We start from the raw sequence: 22,289 nt of genomic DNA, 5'->3' as shown, positions 1-22,289 counted from the left end.
TAGGTTCAAATTGGATCATACAGCCCTCAGATTCCTACGTTTGTGTACATGTGGAGGATTAACGTTTGTATTGTTCATATTTGGTTCAACCTTTTACCTTGTACGCTGCTCTCCTTCAGGTTAGACTCGCCAGTGACCAGTTAGTCATCTATCGAAGCACCAAAGGGTTGGCGATTGTTCACTGAACAAAAAGCAATAACCAAAAAAAGGGGAGGGGGGGGGGGGGGGAATCCAACAGCAATTATCGATCCGTCCTACATCAGTCTGTTAGTGCGCTTTTTGTCCTCTTGCCCTGCTTGCCCCCCATGGAGGCGACTCCGGTGCCGTTGCAGGCTCCTGCTGACAGCAGCGTGTGCTCCTCCTCCACCTCCTCCTCCTCCTCCTCCTCCTCTTCTTCTTTGAATGGCAGCTCCTCCTGGATCTGTCGCAGCCGGGCCATGGCGCGGTCAATGGTGGCGGTGCTCACCAGGTTGAAGTCGTGCATGCTGACTAGGTGGAGGAGGAAATTGCGGCACAGGTTGCGGCGGATGATGTGGGCGCCACGGTTCTCGGCAAAGAGCATGATGGCCTGATTCATCTGGTTGTCCGCTATGAAGCTGGGTAGGAAAACGCAACAGTTTGGTTTCAGTAAGAGTTAATAGAAGATACTAAACTGTCTAAACATTAGAGACAAACAGATCGATAACTAGAGACAGACTTGGGACGCTGCATGAGGACGGTACTGTAACATTCAACATACCCATACTTCATCACATGCAGGTTCCACAGCTTCATCACTTCCTTCTCTCCCTCATTGACGTCCGTGAACTCATCCAGTTGCTGCAAGCAAATAACGCTTTGTTGTAGATCAACGATAAAGCCGTTGTATGAACGAGTGAAGCTGCAACACCAACGCGTAATCACACAATGCGTGTTTACTTATTCAATTACGTGAGGATTTATTTGAGGAAAATGGAAAAATGAATGTCAAAACATCCATTTTGGGGGGGTTGGCTTTGCCGTTCCATCAGTTAGCGGACAGCTTCAGGCCGGGCACAAAGAAAGGTTTCCTCACCGTCGCAGTCTTCTCTCGGAGCCAATCCGGATCTCTCTCGTCCTCGCTGTCCAACTCCATCTCCTGGGGCCGCAGAGGCATGCAGCTGTCACTGTGGAAGTAGAGGCGGTTGTGTCCGCTGACATACGTCCTCTGCTGCTCCAACTCTCCATCCTCAGTTTCCAGGAACTCAGACAGACTCGGTTTGGTCCTCTTGGGCCTAATTGAAAGGGGCCGAGAACATATACCATGCATATGCAGCTTCTACGTTGGGATTTCAGTTTTCTTTATCACCGCCGCCGAGGCTGGGGTGGGGGGTCATGTGTTTTTATGTAATCGCCGGCTTTAATCTGTCCGCCCGTCCATTAGCAAAATAACTCAAAAAGGTTATGTTGGGAATGTTACCAGGAACAGATGATTAAATTATACTGATCCAGAAGAGATCCTGGATTCTGGATCAGTTTGAATTTTTCGGGTGAATATTCCACCAGATCTACATCATTACCTGGATCCAGAGGAGACTTTATTTTATTTTTTACAAATGTAAAATTTTTCCCAGTTAAATGGAAAATGTTAAAATGCCACTTAAACTTTCAAGCCCCGATTTACTACACAAGCTGGGAGAAACCTGCCAATTGAAAAGAGCTGATCTACTGCGGGTTTACATAAAAGCAGGTTTACTTCCTGCTTTGACGTTCTTCACCAGACTCCTTGTTCATGAAAAGTTCTTTGAAGATTATTCAGTGAATCAAAATAAATCACTAACCTTGAGTGGAAGAGAGTCTAAATGTGTCCAGTATAAATAAGGCCCATCCATTCCCTTCTGACATGCATCAGCAGCAGTCTTTACAATATGTTGGTACCTGCAAACCAGTATGTGGGTCACAGCCGTCCTCTTGACCGGGCCATTGCGGCTGAAGGCAAAGCCCGGTTGACTGTGGATATCCTGAGGGTTGCCAACGTACGAGCCGTCATAGCACTCATTGATGGACACGTCTATCCGTGCCCCTTTGGGATGAGGCTGCAGAGAGGAGAAGAAAAAAAACCCATTCAGTCTGTTTAGGCAAAAAGAAAACACCAAATAAGGTCTTGAACTCATCCTCAGGTGAAGGATCGGCAGCCGTCTTGTTCCTCACCACATAGTTGAAGATGAAGCGGGAGTGGGAGAGTTTGAGGTGTTTGAGCAGGCTGTAGAGTTTGCTGCAGTTCAGGGTGCACCACGGACAGTGAAGATCGTCTCTCGCCTCCGTTTGCTGCCGTGTGTTATTGTTGTACAAGAACTGCACACGGACAGATTGCATTAGTTACGAGGTGTACCAGATATCTCGCATGCAGCGAGTACACACGGGTGATTATTTGCGAATGATACGATGACATTCTCTCAAGGAGACAGAAATGGCAAATAGTTTTTTAAGACTTTGCGTTTCAGCCGCCTCAGATATTTCTCGCGTCGCGGCGCCTTGTGAATACTTTTACTTCGAAGGATGCGTTTTACCTGATAAAATATACGTAGCTTCTGCCGGGGCTCGTATGGGACATGCTCTTTCCTCGTCTGAACGTCTGTGCTGACCGATTCTTTCACTGCTGACGGGAACAGATGGAGGTCATTTCTTGGACAATCGTTAAACTACTAATTCAACTTCATACATTCAACAGGTATTTGAGTAAATACATAGTTTTTCCATGACATCATGTACTGAAATGACTGATGCCGGCAGACCAGGAATATGCAACGCTGTCCGCTTCACGTATCAAATAAAAACAATGGCTTTGTTTGAAATCCAAACATGGGTCTCTGTTACAGAAATGTTCGTTCTCTGTTCTGTGTACTTTATACAATTATTACAACTATAACAGCAATGTTTGTGAAGGACACGAGAGAGCAACAAACAACCTGCAAACCATAACAGTCGGAAAACGAGAGAAGAGGAGGGCATGCTTTGACTCTCATTGGTTCATATTGTATGCATTAGATTTCAAGAACCAGTTTTGTAACTGAGCTCACATCTCCCCCTAAGGCAGCTGAAGGAAGGCTGGCCTTGACTTCCACAAACTTTTACTTCTTTGTTTTGGTGTCTTTTATGAATGCTTGGAGAACTTTAAATGAAGTATAGGATGGAACTGGAAACTTTTACATCCCCTCCCATATTTGGATGATTTCTGCTTTCTGGTTTAAAGAGTTACAAGGACAGAATTTAATTCAAGCTGTAATGAAAATGATTTTATAGAAGAGAAATCTTTCATCTCAAGCCTACTTGATGTTAAGTAACCCTCTGGTGCGCTCGTACGTACTCATGAGGGCAGCTCGGTGGTTGCTGGTCCTCGTCTCCATGGGGCCAGAACTGTCTGAGTTGCGGGTCGCGAGGGGTTTAGCAACAGGGGCCGTGGACTTGCCAGTGGCATCCCCAGTCCAGCGCAGAACGAACTGTAATGTGGGTCCCTGAGAAAATGTCTCAAACGGTGGCAGCCGCTGTGGGAATCATACGGAGTAACGGTCATTGGCGTTGGGTTTTGGGGGAGACACATTCCGAGTCCGCATTTACAAACGCATACTTTTCCATCAAGAATGGTTTCCCATGTAGCCCGCTTCTTGCTGACGGGGCTATCCTCCATTCCTTGCATTGAAACTTCATACTCCCCATCCAGCAGCTGTAATCTCCTGCCGACATGACAAGAGCAAAGATTTTAAAGAGTATGGCCGAGAAGAACAGCAAAACATTATTATTTCACAGCATCACAGATAGAAGCCCACCTATTCTTATCGAAGACAGTCATCTGTGCAACATAGGTCTCCGTGGTCTCCGCCTCGTCTCTGTGGGATGAGCTTCGCTTCTTTCTACTTGGGGTATCTGTCACATCTTTGCACGAGAAAAAAAAAAGAAAAATCCACGGTGTGAAATTTTACCTCCAACTAACAACCATTTAAGTTAGAGGACAAAAGCATTAAATTCTACCAATATTCTCGTTGGCCTCCCTGTTGATCAGACCGTTTGTGTCCCTCCTCCCGGTGCGCGACACCCGGAACAGCAGGGAATAGGACTTGACCATGTGACTGTTGCTGGGCTCAAACTCGTTGCTGGAGACCAGTAAGGAAGGGTAGGAGCCAGACTTGGTTTGGTTACTGTCAGGGTTCAAAGGCACCTGCTTTTTACCTGTAGGCACTTGCTTAATCGGGCAGCTGACATCCTGAAAGGAAAAAATAAACTGTAACAAACTAAATCACCAGAAATGACTTTTTTTTTTTTTTTAGCTGAAGTGAGAGAGCTTCTGTCATATCTTACTTTACCTTGCGTTTCTTATGGCAGACTTTGACAAGTAGCACCTCTAAGGACACGGAATTTTGTTCGTTTTCTGAATTCTGAGATGGCTTTTCTGTAGGGCAAAAACATTTTTAAAAATTTAAAGCTATTAAAATTACGTTTTGTTTTTTAAGTAATATATTATTTCATTGTTATATCTACATAATCTATTCTACCAATAATATATATTTTGGATTAATTTGGCATCAACTGCTCCATTCAATAAATATCTGCACCTGGTATATTACTAGAAAAAAAAACAGTAAAGCGGTCTTACCATCCTTATGGAAGAACCCAGTGAAGGTTAACTGTAGATGCGAAGATAAACTGAAGAACCACAAGAGAAAAGTGCACATGCTGAATTGGTTCTCATCAAGGGACCCAACTGGGCAGAAATTCTGTTTATTTAGCACTTTTGTGTCCATAAACAATAGACAACAATAAAAGTGCAAATCGACTTTCATACAATAGAGCTGCGTTACCTTGGAGAATCTTGCTCTCCCTTCATTCTCTCCACTGTTTTTAACATATCATCCACTTTGAATGCTTTCCTGGTGGGGGAATTCAAAGCATAGAGGTTCAAAATGAATAAGTACTGTGACAATGGATCCTCCGTATAGAAACGTGTAAAGGCTTATTTGTATCAGAAACAGAATCTGGTCAACTTCATAAAAGAAAATACAAATCAGATTTCCTACCTTCTAGCATTTGATCGGCCGTTTCTGTGAGACATAAATGTGAGTGTCCTGTGCAAAAATATGGGCTAAAACAGGAAAATGAAATCATTAATGATGCATTTAATGCGTCAGTCCACAAAGCAACAATATGAATAGTACTTCACTCACAGCAATCAAGTTCCTTGTACGCAGAAATCTATATATCTGAGTTGGTTCTGGAAACACAAAGAAGTGTCACCGTGATGTTAAATGTGAATAAATCCCCAACACTGCTAACATAATAACATTTGTGTTCAGAAACGTTATTGAGTTAATAATTTAAAAAAAGTCACGAACAAAACATTTTGGATTAAGTCATAAAGACACATCAGCAAAAAAAAAACGAAAATATATTTTTTAATTAATTAACAGGTAGCTTCAACAGGTAGCAAACATACTTATTGAAGTAAAATAAAAGTTACTCTCATGATTCCAGACTCATTTCCCAGTGACCAGCAGCTGGTGCTTACTTTCAAAGGCCTGTAGAAACAGCTCATGGTCGGCCTGAATCTGCTCCATCTTCGGCTTCTTCACAGAGTTCATCATTGCCGACGAGGCGGGGTACACGGCGCCGTTCGCTTTGCAACTTGCCCCACTCATAATATGACCTGAGTTCTGCCAGTGAATCAAGAGCACAGTGTCAATAGATACTCGTAGCAGAACAAATGGTGACTAAACAACACGTTAGCCTAGCCAGTAGACAAATACTCGCGTTAGCAGTCGTGCTAGCCTGCTCAGCTAAAAGCACAATGCTAACATGTTAGTTAGCTTGGTATCTTAAGAGTAGTGATCAGAAAATCCTAAAATTGGCATGCGATGGCCTCAGGACATAAATACAGGCTACCCACCCTGGCCGATGGCATTAATTTATCAACCTTGCTACTTCCAGCTCAAGCCTGGCAGATACAGCGGCAGGAAGCCATGAAGATGGAAGAGGAGGCGGACGAGACTCTGGCTAGTTAGCTAGCGGTGCTAGCATGGTTCTCTTGAAAACAACACTCCGTGTGCTTGATGTTCCCCCCGCATTCAGTCGACTCGAAGGCCGCTTGATAAATGAGTATTTTGTGTCAAATTATTAAACGGCTTTTTGCAATTTACTGTCGGTGCTATTTCCTTCAAATTGCACTAAACAACAGAGTACTAGTCAGTACACAGCCAATAGATGGGCTAAGAGAATCCCGCACTGTGATTGGCTGCTGACCTCCGGAGATGACGTACAACCCGCTCTCGCTCTCCACGATTTTGCGGGAAATCAAGTTGATCAGCGTTAACATCAAAGGCGACGTAACACAACTCCCTCTATACATTGATTATTCCGTGATCGATTGAAACATGTTGACGGAATTTGTATGATGATGTCAGATTTACAGTAAATCAAGAGACAAAGACAGTCGCTTGATGATAATTTATTCAAAATACATTAAACTTAACAGCAGCAATATTAATGTACGTGCAGCTGCACTACGTTTGATAGTATTAGGTAACTAAATCATAATGTTTAAATTATGATTTTGAAACTCACATATGGCGAATAGCCACACAAAACAATATGTCCTTTCAATGTATTTCATTTTTCTTTAGCTCGGTTTCAGCAACAAATTCTCCTCACTTCAGTAAAGAAATCACTAATTATATTTTTGATTCAAACTGAATTAATGTACATCATTAGAATGACTTAATTTGAGAAGAGAGCAGGAAATCGCCTCAGCAATCTGATTGATATGATAAAAAAAAAAAGAGTTAATTTTAATGCAAATGATCTGAATATATTATCAATTAATTTAATTTAAAAATAAATATTTCTTCAGTTTTTTTTTTTTTTTTTGCTTATACCCTGCGATGAATAGGCGACTAGTTCAGGGTGTACCCTGCCTCCCACTCAGGGTCAGCGGGAATAATCACCCTCCACAGTAAAAGTGCTCGCAGAAAATGAAAAAATAAATAATGTTTATTTTCTGTGATTTGATTTGTCGCCATACAATCAGCTATAGCGGAAAGGGCCAAAAAATGTTTGGACGAATTCCTAGTCGGAGGTTTTTCTGGGGGGCAACAACCGGAAGTCAACAAATACTTTTAGTAGCGTTAGCTATCTATAGCTATAAGTGAGTGAAGTCATTGAAAGTCGACGTTATATTTGTTTATCTAGTATTTAGTTCAGTTAAATAAAATGTCTTCGTTTGGCTCTTTGAGAGATTTTGCTAGAAACAGACTAACAGCTGCTGATGAGGATATTTCTGGCTATTTTGTGAAAACTGTCGTCAGAAACGAAGAAGACAGAAATCGTCAGCGCGGCCTGCTGGATCTCCGCCTGCAACCCGAGTTGAAGTTACACAGGATAGGTACACGAAACGTCATTTTCAAGCAATGAAACGGACGTTTTGACGATAATTTAGTCCATATTTTTATCACGCTGTAACTCATTTCTTTATGAGTCTACGTTTGCGTCATCGCAGTAGCGTCATACTCCGTTTGTTGTCCCTCCAGATCGCCCACAGCCTCATGTCTGTAAGGAGGAGGAGGAGGAGGCTCCTGTTGACCAGCAGCTCTGGAACCAGGAGGTGAAGTCCAGTATAAAGCAAGAGGACCCAGAGCTTCCTCACCTGAAAGAGGAACCAGAGGAACTCCTCACCAGTCCGGAGGGAGAGCCTCTTGTACCGAAGCAGGAGACTCATGTCGTCATGGTGGAGCCTGCTCATGAGGAAAATGACCAGAGTGACGTTCAGACTCTGTGCATGAAAGCTGAAGATGGTGCAGCGCAGACCGAGTCCGCTGTCAGCATGCCGGTTATAATCTCTGTGGTAGGAGCAGCAGACTTTGACCTGCTGACCTCTAACAGCTCTCATGTATCTGCCAGCCATGATGAAAGAGGTGGAACAAGCAGACAAGATGCTGAGATTGAGCAACAGTTCCAAATCCAGGGAAACAATAACACCAGTAAGAAGTCATTTGTCTGCAGAGTATGTAACAGGTGTAACATAAATAACAGTAGCCTTAAAATCCACATGAGAATCCACACTGGAGAGAAACCTTTCATATGTAAAACATGTGGAAAAGCTTTTGCACAAAATGGCAATTTGAAAACTCACATGAGAATCCACACTGGAGAAAAGTCTTACATTTGTAAAACATGTGGAAAAGCTTTTTCGCAAAATGGCAATTTGAAAGCGCACGTGAGAATCCACGCTAGAGTGAAGTCTTACATTTGTAAAACATGTGGCGAAGCTTTTACACGAGCCAATTTTAAATGTCACGTGAGAATCCACGTTGGAGAGAAGCCTTTCGTTTGTGAAACATGTGGAAAAGCTTTTGCACAAAATGCCTATTTGAAAAGTCACACGAGAATCCACACTAGAGTGAAGTCTTTCGTTTGTAAAACATGCGGCGAAGCTTTTGCACGAAATGAACATTTGAAAAGTCACATGAGAATCCACACTGGAGAAAAGTCTTTCATTTGTAAAACATGTGGCAACGCTTTTGTACACCATCAGACACTGACATTCCACATGAGAATCCATAGCGCTTAGAATCATTACAGTTGTAAAACTTCCACCCTGGTGAGAAGCTCTTTGAAATGTGTAAGGAGGGAAATTTACATGGTATAAACTGATGATTTTTGTAATATTTATTGAGAAATTCTCTGACTGAAGAGAAATGTTTGAGACAGAGTTGGTTAAAATGGTTTTGTCTTTCCTGGAAATATTTGTCCATCAATAATGATGGTGTTCATTGTTGTTTCCTGAGTGTTAAATGTAATAAATATATTAAACATCACTTTGTCTTCTTACTGCAGAGAAACTATCGAACGTAGTAAGCAACCAGAAATGGAAGTTTTCCAAAAGGACAGCTGATAAATTAAACTTTATAATAGTAAGATTTCTTTTGTAGCAAATTTGTTCATTAGCCAAAGAAGACTTTCATCATTTTGGCCAAATCTGTATCTTTAACAGAGGAATATATTCTTTAAGACTTTTAGTTTAAATACACTTTTATTTAAATCCAACTGGAATGGCTGCACAGGCTTCAGATAAAGTGGATCAGCTCCAAAATCCAATCAAACATTTCCCAACCCCACTTCTGTGTCATCAAATAATTTTTCATTAAATAGCTTATACTTTTAGTTTCACATATTTATACATCATTACTGTATACGTACTTTTGAATATTTTTGATGTCATGCTGTTGAACTCAAAAAGCTCCAGGAACCATTTGTCAATCTACCTGACAAGAAGAGTCTCAAATTATATCTTATATAAACTATTCATTTATTTTTTGTTATAAAGTCACAGAACTTAACATATAGCTTGTCCTGGATCCAGTTCATGGACTGGATCGTGTTTCCTCACGGAACTATTTGCAGACGGAACCGGAAACCCCGGCGAATCACAACTTCCGCACATGTGTGGAGAGAAAATCACCCGTGTTTCTCGCGTTATTAGTGTATATAACTTTAAATTTGTCATTAGTAACCACTAACTAACTTGCTGAACTTGCTTGGGAAGATGGCGGAGGTCGTTCAGCAGCGTATTGAGGAGAGGATCCCGGAGTTGGAGCAGTTGGAGAGAGTAGGACTGTTCACCAAGAAAGAAGTCAAGTAAGACAAGATCTAACGCACAGATAGTGTCCTTGAATCTTCAGTTATTTTTGTTTCGGAAGCGGATATAAAAAAAAACAACACAAATTTCAACCCATTTGACCGCTTAGCCACGAAGCTGGTTTATAAACCGATTTGAGTTTCTGTTTTTTTCATAAGACACAATGAATCAATGGAAAAAATATATATAAAGTGTTTGTTTATTCGGTTTCTGAGACCGGATGTTGTCTAATTACAAATAAATAGTGCCAAATTTGGCAACACTGAATATTCTATTGTGAATACAATATGCATTCAGGTCTGTTTGGTTTTGCGTCCGCGTTGTACATTGTTGGCTTCAGATGAGCGTCCTTTGTCCTTTAGTCCGAGCCCAAAGAGCTGCTCTGCGTTGTGCCGTGCGTTTATTGCGCAGTCTCTTGATTTACCAGTTTATTGACGATACAAGCCTCACCTCTGGACCTGAGGAGCTACAAAGTGGTGCTGGGAGTGGGATATTTGGGGAAAACCTTTCTCTAATCCATGGCCTCTGTGACTCCAGATAAAGAAAATTGACGGATGGATGGATCTAGATAAAAGCCACGATGCATTCAAGTCGGGCCGTTTCTCTGTTTCAGGATGATAATCAAGAGGGTGACAGCCATGGAATACAAGCTCCACAGGCTGATCATTAGCAAAGAGGACTTCATTGCATACATTCAGGTAACCATGTGCATGTTGGAAAACAGGCTACTGATGTGTTTAGCAAAGCAACTTGAGCATTTTTGTTTCATTACAGTACGAAATCAACATTTTAGAGCTGATTAAGAAGAGAAGAGCGGTAAGTAAAATATTGTTTTATCTAATTTCTATTTCCCGTACTTTGGATACGATTGACGTTTTTTTTTCTAACGTTAGCTATGGAGTTGGGGATGGACTTAACTTTATTTATTTATTTGTTTTAGCACATACACTACCAGTTCAAAAGAGAGGAGATTGAGTTCCCAATCATCCATAGAATAAACAGTGTCTTCAGAAGAGCAACAAAAAAGTGGAAGGTACTGTATGGGTATTTGTTGTTGTGTATCAATATTGATCGCAGATACTTCCATTGAGGTCTCTGTTCTTTTCCCACAGGATGATGTCCAGCTGTGGCTCTCACATGTTGCTTTCAGTAAGAAATGGGTATGCGACAATCTCGTCATTTGTTCCAAGTACAATTCATGTAAAATAATTCTGTTTTCTTCAGTCAAGTCATTTCCTCTTTGTGTTTTGCTCATCAGGCTACTAAAGGTCAGATCAGCAAGGTGTTCTCAGCCATGCTCGCCATACATCCGGACAAGCCGGGTAGAAAACTACGTCTACTATGCAGTAATAACGATGGAAAGGACGAACAGAAACTCTGAGGATGATGCCACCTGCAAATTAAAGACCTAATCTTGACTGTATATTTTCAGCACTTTGGATCATGGCAGCCAAGAGTGAGCTGGAGGACAGAAGTTCCTCTGAAAGTGCAAGACACTTATTTCTCAGAGCTCTCCGCTTCCATCCCAACAACAAAAAAGTCAATCAGGAGGTAAAAGAAGAAAAAAAATCAATTGCTCTGCTTTTTTTTTGACTGAAATATAAAACGATGAAACCAGTGCTGAGAGTCAAACGTTTGTCTAAAGTGAGACAGAATGTTGAATGTTCAGATTGTGTGTTTGTTGAATATTCTTTTCTGAAGTTCTTGATCTATTCTGTGTCAGTACTTCCGCATGGAGCTTCTGCATTGTGAAAAACTGAGGAAGCAGAAGAGCGAGCTGGAGAAAGCCGAGATGGACCTGGTGAGTCGGTCACAAAAAAGCCAAATCACACACGAGCTGTCCCTTTCTCTTCAGCGTCTGAATATCCGCTTTAATACTTGTTTTTTTTTTTTTTAGGGTGAATATGAGTTTTCTCCAGAGATCCTGGGTGGTAAACTGGCAGAGGTTGTGTACAGAAATGCTACAGGGAAAATCAACGGTAGGCTTTATTAAAGTCATTTCTGTGCCGAGTTGTAAAGAAAAAGTGCTAAAACAGTAAAATCAATTGAGTTGGATTTTTATTTTATTTTATTTAAATATACTTGATAGTTAAAGAAACAAAGTATGTCTGTAGCATTAAGTGCTGAACCACTAATGCAGGCATTTAAGAAGTGCCCTGCCATTAAAAAAAGTGCTTCAATTCATTTGTCTTCTCTCTTGACATGTAATTTAAACATGATTATTTTTTAGTTTAGATTATCTTTTTGTATAATGAGTAATACAAATTCTCCAAACAAGCCAAACCACTGAGGAATGTGTCTTTCCTGATCCTCAGCCAGAAAACCAGAGCCAAGTGTCCGACTTCCTTTTACAACGAGAAGTGTCGGGTCACCTTAACTTTCTGCTTCTTATCATCTTGTCCAACAGAAGCGGACTTTGTTATCTCACTTCTGAACATAGCCGCCATCTTTGACTTCACCACAGAGCTCCAGGACCTCATCTTGCGAGAGTAAGACACCAGCTAATAGTTTTTTCCACTGTGTCTCACCCGTGCTGTGTGTTCTGGAGCGCTAACATCATTAACAAAGCAAGACTGCTGGCACAACCTGCTATGACACACTGAGCTCCTCCCTCTCTATCCGGTTATTCATGTTATAAATATATGTCAGTAAAATCTCTCTCTCTTTCCCGTAGTCTTGTGCTCTTGCTCCCTCTGTTTGTCCCTCTTTCTGTCCCTCAGTCTGCAGGTCCTTCTGTCCGTGGCGCTGCAGAACCTGGACCTGCAGCTGTCAACTCTGATGTCCCTATCGATAGCATTAGCATTTAGAGTTTTATATAGCACCTCCTTAGACAATGGTTTGCTCAGCAGCCTAAATATTGTACGTCACTGAATGTGGTGTAAATACATTATGTTTTTGTGTTCTCTGTCTCTCTATCACTCACTCTCTGTTTTTGACTCCTCCTACTTGTCCTTGTCTTTCCCTCGCTGTCATTGTCTCTGTCTTTCTACCGCTGTCTCTCTCTCTCTCTCTCTCTCTCTCTCTCTCTCTCCTCAACCCAACCGGTTCAGACAGATGGCCGCCCACTATGAGCCTTAGGTTCTGTCTAAGGTTTCTGCCTGTTAAAGGGAGGTTTTTCCTCGCCTCTGTCTTTCCCTGCTGCACCTGTAAAGTGCCTTGACATAACTTTCTGTTATTGTGTGGCTCTGTAGAAATTCAAATGATTGGAATCGAATGAGGAATGACCGTGCCCACACATCTCCATTTGTTTGCAGCTTACAGGATAACTACACAGAAGATAGTGTGACCTGGGACTTCATGGCAAAAAGGGAGCTGGAGGCAACAGGAGCAGGAGAGGAGCTGCAGACAGCCAAAGGCCGGGCCTCTGACATCAACCGCCGAGAGGAGCGCTGCTGCCAGATTTATGAGGAGGGCGTCAAAAGCCTGAATACTGGTAGAGTCTCAGGCAGCAAAGAGACACTTATTGAAGCTAAAAACATTGTCTTGGATTGCAGGGCGCTGTGGTTTTTATAAAGTATGAAAATGACTAAGCATTGGGTTGTTTTATGTGGCAAAGAAGTCTGAATTACAGTTGAGGTCTTATCAGTTAGCATTTTGTATGTCCTCTAGAATTGGAAGACAATAATTTTGCAGAATGAAAAACATTGTAGTTATACTAAAATAATTTGCCCACATGCCGCTGAATCTGAAGCCCCCCCGGTTTTACCACGTTTATGACAAAGGTGGCCTGTAAAGTTCTGAAACATCTCAAATTTAGCTCAACATCCCACCTAGCCTGCCATTGAGTGTGTGTGTGTCATGAGAATAAGCCTTTTCTGTACTTTGTATCCTCTAGAGCCCATGTGGACTTGCTACGTGGCTTTCTGCTTGGAGAGGCTGAAGAGGAAGACCAATGTTGAAGAGCTAAAGGAGAAAGTAATAATTGTTCATTTTGAAGCCAATCAGATTGATTACCAGTGTTTTCTCCTGCGTATTAAAACATAAATGTAAAAATATTTCAGTGACGTGACGGAATTAGAAACCTGTAGGTAAGGGGAGGCAAGCTCTGACCTTTTTTATGTATGTGTTCAACCCAGAGGCAGGAGAGGCTGCTGGGAGTTCTGCAGCGGGCTTCTGACTGTTCGCTGCTGAAAGAGCATTATTATAAGAACTGGGTAAGTGAATGGCTTCATTCAATCCATAGCTGGGCTCTGTGGTGTTCTTGTGGGTAAGTGTTCAGGACTCACTGTGGTTTTTAGTCCAGTCAGGGACATTTGATGCTAGCCACGCAGTGCATGTCATTTCCCTGATTTGATATTTCAAATCTTAAACGCATCCCCTCGCCCTCCAACACAAAAACACTCTCCGTGACAGTCTTGCTGTTAAATCACTCATTAAACTCTGTTGGGTAAACCATCTCCTTATTTTTATTTGTATTTTTTTAAACGCATCCTACTTCATTTCTTACTTTTTTGTGTGTGAAAACAGTTCAAATACATAACATTTGTGGGAAAGTATTAATTCCTGTATTTGTGTATCCATTTTCCTCCAGAGGGAGAGAGAAGAAGAAGCCTATTTTGTTTTAACATGGACTTTTAAATAAAGTTGCAGATGCTGCTCTCGTCTGGAGATGCTGAGGGGGCAGCCAGCGTTGCCAGAACAGCCACACGGCGCTACAGCCAATCGGTGTCAGCGTGGAGCCTGAGCCTGCAGACGCTGATGCAGCTGGATGATGATGATGATGATGATGATGATGATGTGAGCAAGGTGTTCCAGGATGCTCTCGCGCACGTTAATCCCAAGGTAATTTGTCCGATCTTTCTCTCTGCTTTCACTAACACCAAGTCACCTGACATCCTACAGGACAACTGGAATTGCTTCCACTGGAGTTGAGAAACGCACGCACACACACACACACACACACACACACACACACTGCTGTGACAGTGGGCCATGTCCTCAACCCAATTCATTTGGATTCCATTATAATGGCTTCATCAACTGGCCTCCTCCAACTCCATATTTGGTGAGAAACTATCTTAAGAGCTAAACCCTTCCTCTCGTGTCTTGAAAGGAGAGTCTTCCTCTGTGGCTGCTTCGGGTCCAGTGGAGCATGGCCAAGGAGAGTCCGGAGGAGACCGACGCCGTCTTCAAGGTAGTCCACCTGAATAGGTTCAGCTTCCTGACAAGATTTAGTCTAAATGCTACGTGGCGCTGTTCCTTGTAAATATCTTAACACATTTCTGTTTCAATTGAAAATGAATGGCACCATTAGAAAAGAAATCCATGGCTTCCCTGGTCTGACGAGTGAAGAACGTGAACTGACAGGGGGCGGGGGGTGGTCTTCGGGTTGTGGATCAAAACGTAAAGATTTAGCAAGAAGACTATTATCCCCTTGAGTCTGCTTCATTGTTCTATCCTCCACACTGAGAATTGCCGTCCAGACAGTTTTGTTTTGTTATTTGCATCCAGAGAGGACTTCTGTCTGCAGTGCCGGCTGTTACCATGGAGATGAAAGAGCGCTACCTAGATTGGTCGTACTCCACTGGAGGCTACAAGAAAGCCAGGAAGACCTTTACAAGGTTAAAAAACAACTCTTGTCTGCTTCACATTACAAAATAGATCACAATGTGTGTGTGTGTGTGTGTGTGTGGGGGGGGGGGGGGGGGTCTTCAGAATTAGTCTTGCAACAAGCTTAGAGGATTTAGTCTGAGAAGAACTTCTCTTATTACACAGCCTACGAGAAGACCGTCCGTTGTCCAAGGCCTTTTTCACCAGAATGATTCAGATCGAGAAGGAACAAGTACGTACAGCGACGGTACATCTACTGTCATCCGGTATCCGCGCCTTCACTAGGAAGCAGGCTACAAACGACAGAAAATAAATTGTGGGGACGGGTGGGCAGGAATTGGAGTTGATTTTGTGTTACTGATGTGAAGAGACAATCCTGTGGTGCGATAACACTCTCGCGTGCCCATCCAGGAGACCCCCAAGATGAACAATCTGAGAGACTACTATGAGAGGGTGCTGCAAGAATTTGGCACCTCGGATGACGGTAAGCAGAGATCAAATACCCAAGGAGTTGGAGGCAAAGTGAAAAATAGTGTTTATTCGTATTATTTAAGTATGGAGGACTAAATTATTACTTCATAGAACATGACAGATGCACCAATGATAAATATTAAATAACATTCATTTGACCATCGCGTTGAACGACATGGAGGTTAGAGTGAAAATACATTCTTGGACCTGGACTCGACACGAAGCCCAATATGGCTTCCTGAAACTGAACATCCTTGCACATCTCCCATTTATAACTCTGGCTATTGTTTTTTTTTGTTCCCATTTAAGATCTGTGGCTGCAGTACATCCAGGAGGAGCAGGGGCCTCTTGGCCAGCCAGAAAATTGCAGCAAGATTCACTGGAGGGCCATGAAGTTCCTGGAAGGGGAGAGTGTGGAGAGATTCACTACCAAATATACTCTACTTCAAACCGGACACTTTTGAGGAGTCCTGAAAGGGTTAAAGCAGCTTCGTGTGTTCAGAAAATGTTCTTTTTTTATCTCCTCCGACCTGCATTGAGGCGAAATGTCCCATTCTGATTTAGCATCGTTCAGCAGTAGTATTTTTTTTTAGGATAACCTGTTTGTGTTTCCTCATATATTTGGCATTTAGATGGTCCAGTGTTCCCACTTGAAGCCAAATTGTCATTCTATATTTTCACATTTGCTAAATAAACTAAACCATAAGTATTAAACCAGAGCCGTACTATGTGACCTTTGACTTGCCAGCTAAGAAAATCCTTCCCATAAAAATCCAAATACGTTAATAGTTATAAGGACACTTAAGTCTCGTGCAGCAGCGTCATCTCTACAGTCATGAAAAAGCCCGATGCCATAAATAAACACGTTAACCTAGAAAAATAACGTATCAAAGGGGATTTTAGAATCGCTTCCAGTCATGGTAAATTTAAGGTGTTAATGTCCCACTGAATTATCACCTACAGCTGTTCATAAGAGAACTATGGAGTCAGGTTTTTTGGGGGAGTATGATAAAAATAAAACAATTTGTATTAACTTGACATTCCAGTAATGTTTTCTGGGGTATGAACGTTCGACACGTATCAGTCTTTGAGGAAATTAGTCAATAGAGCAACCAAAGAAAACAGGACACTGAAAATGTGTTAAGTAGAAATTGCTGTGGCATTGAAATTCTTATTCCTTTTACAAAATGAATTACATTGTTGGGCGGGGGGGGGGGGGTGTCGGCAGACACGGGCCGCCAGCTGGGTTCTTTCCTAAAATACGCGCAAAGGTGTGTGTTTGTGAATTTTTTGATGTTCCGTTATTATTTATTGAGCAACTTTTTACCGTTTACTCCTGCTGTATGCAGACTTTGGGAATTTCCATCTGTCGAACACTTAAAATGTGTCACAGACAGCGTAGTCAACAGCTTGAGGCCGTTAAACAGAGTCTCATGATGGTCTCGCTTTTTGCCTATTTTTGAGGGTGGGGGGGGGGGGGGGGGGGAGAAGTCCATCTTTAAATGCTGTCCTAGTTCACATTTGAGCAAAAAAAAATTATTCAGGCTGGCACAAACAATCTGTCATCATGGTACGTAATGTGTTTGCACAAAGTAAAAACAGTAAATGAAAACACACACACACACATCACCACAAGCACACCCTTCAAACTCCTTTAGAGCTTCTTCAAGAGGATGTAGGTGAAGAGCGCCAAGACGCCGGCAGACAGCAGCCCAATCACACACTGGTGGACGGTGTTGACATTCTCCAGGGTGTGGATGCGTTCCTCCATGGCCCTGGTGTGGATGTAGTCATAAATGGCTGCGCCAATGCTCCACACCACCCACAGAGCATCCACCAAGGCTTTCATACTGGGAGAGACCATTGGGAGGGCCGTCTGCAGCGTTTATTGACCCCCACCGCACTACAGAGTCAAGAAGGCGACACGTAGAGGAGGAAGAACTAGATTACTATAATGCAGAAGGTAAAAGTGTTTCAGTGAGTTAGTGATAACTTATGTTCACCTTTAATGCCTAATAAATGAATCTCAGCCATTACAATTCACGTATACAGTCATAAAAAAACACTTGAGAAATCTTAATCAATGTTCATGCTACTTGTCAGTAAATTCAAATGATCCTGTTGTGACATTTCAATCACATCTGGAGGTTGTACCGGTCCATCAGGAGGAGGATTACTGCTGGAATCAATGCTGATGGGACACCCTGATGATGTGAAACACTGCTGAATGAAGTGGTTTCACCTGAGAGCTTTACGGTTCTTTTGTTTCTTTGTTGCTCTTTGACTGTTGTTCTTGTTACCAGTACCGACATTACTGAGGAACAAAATGGTTTTACTTCCATGTCACAAATGACACAAGCAAATCAGTAAATTAGAGTGGTAATCTAATAAATCCTTCGAGAATACAAATGCATAAAATATAGTGCTGTAAAGCTTTTATTCTCATTAAAGACACTTTGTTGTCCGTAATTCCGGTGCAGACTTGGGGCGGTGTGACTCTACACGCCTGACGTCATCATATTTAGCAACAGATCAAATATTTCTTTCAGAAATCCAGATTTTTTTTTGTCTTTCTCCTTTCCAGATCTTCGAAACTCTGACCGTCCCTCTGCTTTGCCTTCACGCAAAACATGCTGACGTCATCACGGTATAAATAAAAACCGAACCGGTCCCACGTGATCTTGGATTCTATCCCGTAAAATCAAGGAAAGTAACCTCTGTAACCGATAGAATGACGGAAACATTCCGGAGCTCACCTGCGTGCGTCGGACGTTAACGTGACGCGACACCGGAAATCCGCCCTGAACAGGTGAAATCTGCTGTCGGAGAGAAGCCAAAGCTGCTCCCATCAGGAACAAAGTCGGACATTGCTACTTTGTGCCAAAGTCAACCCTGAATCACAAACGGCGCATCCGGCCAGACCCTTCAAAATAAAGCCACCCAAGACTCTCATGGTCACACGCACGCTGAAGATGCGTGGATGAAAAGACGCGACACCTTGAGTGATGATGATGATGAATATATTTATTAGATAGAATGTTACAGTACAAGTACAGTCACACAGTAGCATGTATTACAGTACAAATAAGGTCAAACATCCTGTCTAAGAGGAGCATTTCAAAAAAGCCCTTGCGGTCTTGTTTCCGTTGAAAGTCCGTCGTACATAAATCATCGACATTTAACAATACCAAAAAAAAACCAATACGTATTAAATTACTCAATTGATGCAAAATAACAATAAAAGAAAAAAAAATACACCACTCGATCACAAATTAAATGACAAATAAGTAATTATCCCCTCAAGGTTAATTATTATTTCATACATTTTGAACTTCCTATCGAGGCTACATGGAGCAGGATTACAAGTTGCCATGAATTATATTGCAGCACGCCTTCAAGAATAAAAACAACAGGATATAAAATAGAATAGCATTTATTAGAATAGAATGCGAAATATCAGATGAGAAGAAAATCTAAAACAAAGGACTAATATTTGCATAGAAAAATGCAAAGTAGCAGATGGAATATGGAAAAAAAATATTCTTCAATTTAAATGTTAAAGAATCCAATAGAACAGAAGGCAAATGGATTAAATACTATGAGAACGAAGTTAGGGATCAACAACCCACAAGTGAAACCTTGCTGACTTTACGTGGTTTTACACTTTGTAATGAACGTCACGCTGCAATTGAGTCCTGACGCACAGCGCCACGTGATCTCAATCGATTTGATCAGAAGCAAACGAGAAAGGCTGTGTTTGACACACACACACGCATCTGGTGAACTGTCACTGTGAGTCGCGGCCGACAGGGGTCGCTGCACACCAACATGTTACTGATCAGGGAAGGTAACATGAGAGGAGAGGTGTGATGAACCTGGGGGGGGGGGGGGGGGGCGCAACCTCCCGAGCAGCATCGATAAAAGGGGGGGGGGACACCTTGAGAGAGTTGAGAGAGACGCGGACAAGACGAGACGAGCACGAGTGTGTGTGTGTGTGTGTGTGTGTGTATGTGAGGGGGGGGGTATGGACGGGCGAGCCAACACACCGCAGGAATGTGCGCGGTTAACGGCAAAACCACACGCTCGGACATTTTTTTTATTATAAATATATAATGATCATTTAAGTCCTCTTTCAGACTACTTGGAAATGCCGGGACAAATATCCGAGCCCCCAACGGAGACCTTTGACTGGAGATGAGTCCGTGACGCGCTGGGAATAACCAGGTTGCCGCTCAGCACCGGTCCCTTTCGGGGAGGGCTCCGCACCACAGCCTCTGTGAGCTTGTTCCAGCTGTTTGGGGACACCCTGGACATAAAACAGAAGCAGCTCCTTTCTTCTTTCAGTCTTTTCTGGTTTTCTTCCCCCCACAATGGATAACTGGTGCCTGCCTGCCTGGCCGGGTGCGCTCCGGCGATCTCTCTGGATCTGTCTGTCGCTTGGAAATGCAGAAGCTTTTTTGGATGGGTGGAAGGGCGGGCGGGGGGCTGGCACAAGGAACGACACTGTTGCGTCTGCATGATTTCCCCCCCCCCTCCTCGGACAGAGGGTAAAGGATAGGATAGGCCGGGGGGAGGAGAGAAGGAGGAGGAGGGGATGTCCGATTTCTTCCAACAGACAATCCCCCCCCCCCCCCCTCAAAAGGATAATCTTGCTAAATGTGGGATGCGTGGAACAGCATGGTCATGTATTACTGGGGCGGTGGATGGACGATGAAGTTCAACTTCGTTCGCCTCGAGATGTTCTCCATGACAGCCAGACAACCCACGCGTGAAGTCCCCCGATGCCCGTGGGATGCTGACACCTGCCCGGTACGCAGGTAACAACAGCCGGGCAGCATGGCATCCTTCTTTGGATATGCGGGTTAGGGCTCAGCAGATCATCGGGTATGTATATCGGCGTGGCCGCGCGTAAAAGCCTTCCTTCCGTGGGTTAGCCGCGCGTTAAGCGGAATCTATAGAGGCGTGAACTTGAACAACTTCCTCGGTCCTCCGCGCAGTGTCCTCGGCGGCGCGCGTCAGAGGCTGGGTCTTTGCGGGCAAGGTGAGTCCTCAGTTCATTCAACTGGCCTACAAAGTCCCAGTTTCTGGCTCGCCAGATCATCGAATCATAGAAAATACTCCAGAAGAAAAGTAATAAGGAGCAGATGCGACGCGTTCCGGACAATAAATAGGCCTTGGAGTCCGCGCGTAATTCTCTGTGAGGTCGGTAAACGCTCCATTCAGTAGTGTTGATACTCAATGAGAGTATTACGGTGTTACTAAATATCAAAAGACCCAATTTACTGCAGGTAGAATCAGAGGAATACTACACTTCTGTCGGTTGAATATATGTAGCAGGAATAGAAGTACAGAAGAAAAACTGCATTTGCGAACAGCTGCATCCACTTAATCTAGAAAGAAAAGTGAGAAAGTCAATATTTCTAGAGCTCAGTGGGGGGACATTTCTCTCTGTATTTCTTAACTGGCCTCGGTCTGGGTTTTTGGGGAGCTTGATAAGATACATCAGCTTTGGAGCTTTGCTTTAATATAATAATAATAATAAAAAAAAATCATTCATCATAGGAAATATGGAACAAAGTGAAAGGGAAGCTGCAGTAAACCTATTGGATTAATCTCTCCTCAATACATGCGCATGATAAGTAACTGCATTACAAGGACATTATTCTTATCCTCCTTCAATCTATGACCAATTTAATTAAAAGTTTAAAAATTCTGCCAAAGTGCCCATAAACTATTATACGTAGCACAAGTGTGTCAAGTAGGAGGCCAGTTTCTAAATGTGTCCTGACCCGAGCACGTCACGCATACCTGGCTAATGAATTTAGCAAACTGACACTAGATGCTTTATGTAATTAATAGAGCTGAGGTCCGTGGTGGCATCTCCATGTTGTAAGTGACACATGGGTAAGACATTCGCTGCGGCTTGAGAATTTTATTTTAAAAACATAAGAGCTGGTTGATTATTAAAACGCACCCAGTGACAGTCAAGTTATATGAACGAGACTCCTTCGATGCCACGGCAGGCGGGGAGTTGCTAAATTCACCTTGCTGCACGCGTTATTTATAAAGACTCTATATCATGAGTTATTTGTAGGCCGCATCAGTTTGTTTTTCCAAGCCCGTTTGTTATTTCTTACGTCACTATTAAGTTGGAATGAATGAAATTTCCTCTGATTGTAGGTGATATCACGCTGCTGCTTTATGCGAAAGCACGGAAAAGAGTTGTTAAATAATATTTTGAATCAAATTATGGACGATTACATGAAAGGGTTTCCAGTGCACTTCAGATTGGTTTAGATGCGCTCAATTATGATCGCTGATTCCTTCCAATTTAGCCTACTAAAGTCCAATGACACGCAACAGAGAGCAGAAACAGCCAAAATCTCCCCAAAGATGTTGCAGGAGAGCCCGGACCAGCGTTGGGCATGGAAGCGGAGGGCCTCGTAAGGGAGGCTCGGCGGAATGAGCCTGCTTTCAATAAGCAGCATGGCTGCGGGGAGCGCTGGGATAGACACCGAGTGTGCTGATTAAAGTTGTGATATTAAACAGTGCTGGCTGCTACCGACTGCCAAGGCGCTCTCAGTGGCCGTTCACATTGTTTAAAAAGGTCCATATGGACTCATCTCAC

General features: G+C 42.8%; 3 protein-coding genes across 3 annotated transcripts; 2 read left to right on the top strand and 1 right to left on the bottom strand.

Moving 5' to 3' along the window:
- Positions 1-259: 259 nt before the first annotated feature.
- Positions 260-5,911, bottom strand: suz12b (SUZ12 polycomb repressive complex 2 subunit b). The gene is made up of 17 exons (XM_068751174.1): positions 5,897-5,911; positions 5,519-5,663; positions 5,178-5,224; positions 5,031-5,095; positions 4,815-4,883; positions 4,610-4,659; positions 4,320-4,405; positions 3,988-4,219; positions 3,786-3,891; positions 3,587-3,692; positions 3,326-3,503; positions 2,529-2,617; positions 2,170-2,313; positions 1,897-2,054; positions 1,055-1,253; positions 740-819; positions 260-596 (listed from the first exon to the last, which is right to left on the bottom strand). The coding sequence occupies exons 1-17, from the start codon at positions 5,909-5,911 to the stop codon at positions 260-262; spliced, it is 2,106 nt and encodes a 701-aa protein (XP_068607275.1).
- Positions 5,912-7,726: 1,815 nt separating this feature from the next.
- On the top strand, positions 7,727-8,813 carry LOC137906725 (gastrula zinc finger protein XlCGF8.2DB-like). Its single transcript, XM_068751013.1, has one exon. The coding sequence runs from the start codon at positions 7,727-7,729 to the stop codon at positions 8,570-8,572; it is 846 nt and encodes a 281-aa protein (XP_068607114.1). The 3' UTR covers positions 8,573-8,813.
- Positions 8,814-9,547: 734 nt separating this feature from the next.
- Positions 9,548-16,780, top strand: utp6 (UTP6 small subunit processome component). Its single transcript, XM_068750929.1, has 19 exons — positions 9,548-9,639; positions 10,254-10,338; positions 10,415-10,456; positions 10,581-10,673; positions 10,753-10,800; positions 10,899-10,962; positions 11,073-11,191; positions 11,364-11,441; positions 11,538-11,619; positions 12,048-12,129; positions 12,895-13,073; positions 13,476-13,555; positions 13,717-13,794; positions 14,225-14,422; positions 14,694-14,774; positions 15,092-15,201; positions 15,356-15,422; positions 15,602-15,674; positions 15,971-16,780. The coding sequence occupies exons 1-19, from the start codon at positions 9,548-9,550 to the stop codon at positions 16,123-16,125; spliced, it is 1,806 nt and encodes a 601-aa protein (XP_068607030.1). The 3' UTR covers positions 16,126-16,780.
- The last annotated feature ends 5,509 nt before the right edge of the window (positions 16,781-22,289 follow it).

This window comes from Brachionichthys hirsutus, chromosome 17 (genome assembly GCF_040956055.1).
Source record: "Brachionichthys hirsutus isolate HB-005 chromosome 17, CSIRO-AGI_Bhir_v1, whole genome shotgun sequence".
NCBI lineage: Eukaryota > Metazoa > Chordata > Actinopteri > Lophiiformes > Brachionichthyidae > Brachionichthys > Brachionichthys hirsutus.
This window is presented reverse-complemented; position numbering and strand designations above follow the sequence as displayed.

Bases quoted from the DNA above. Each gene is read 5' to 3' on its own strand.
- suz12b (XM_068751174.1), bottom strand. The intron at 4,220-4,319 runs GTAAAGTAAGAT...TTTTCCTTTCAG, and splicing joins TCTGCCATAAGAAACGCAAG to GATGTCAGCTGCCCGATTAA. The intron at 1,254-1,896 runs GTACCAACATAT...CCTTTCAATTAG, and splicing joins ACCCACATACTGGTTTGCAG to GCCCAAGAGGACCAAACCGA.
- LOC137906725 (XM_068751013.1), top strand. From the start codon at position 7,727: ATGGTGGAGCCTGCTCATGAGGAAAATGACCAGAGTGACGTTCAGACT.
- utp6 (XM_068750929.1), top strand. From the start codon at position 9,548: ATGGCGGAGGTCGTTCAGCAGCGTATTGAGGAGAGGATCCCGGAGTTG. The intron at 9,640-10,253 runs GTAAGACAAGAT...TCTCTGTTTCAG, and splicing joins TTCACCAAGAAAGAAGTCAA to GATGATAATCAAGAGGGTGA. The intron at 10,674-10,752 runs GTACTGTATGGG...CTTTTCCCACAG, and splicing joins GAGCAACAAAAAAGTGGAAG to GATGATGTCCAGCTGTGGCT.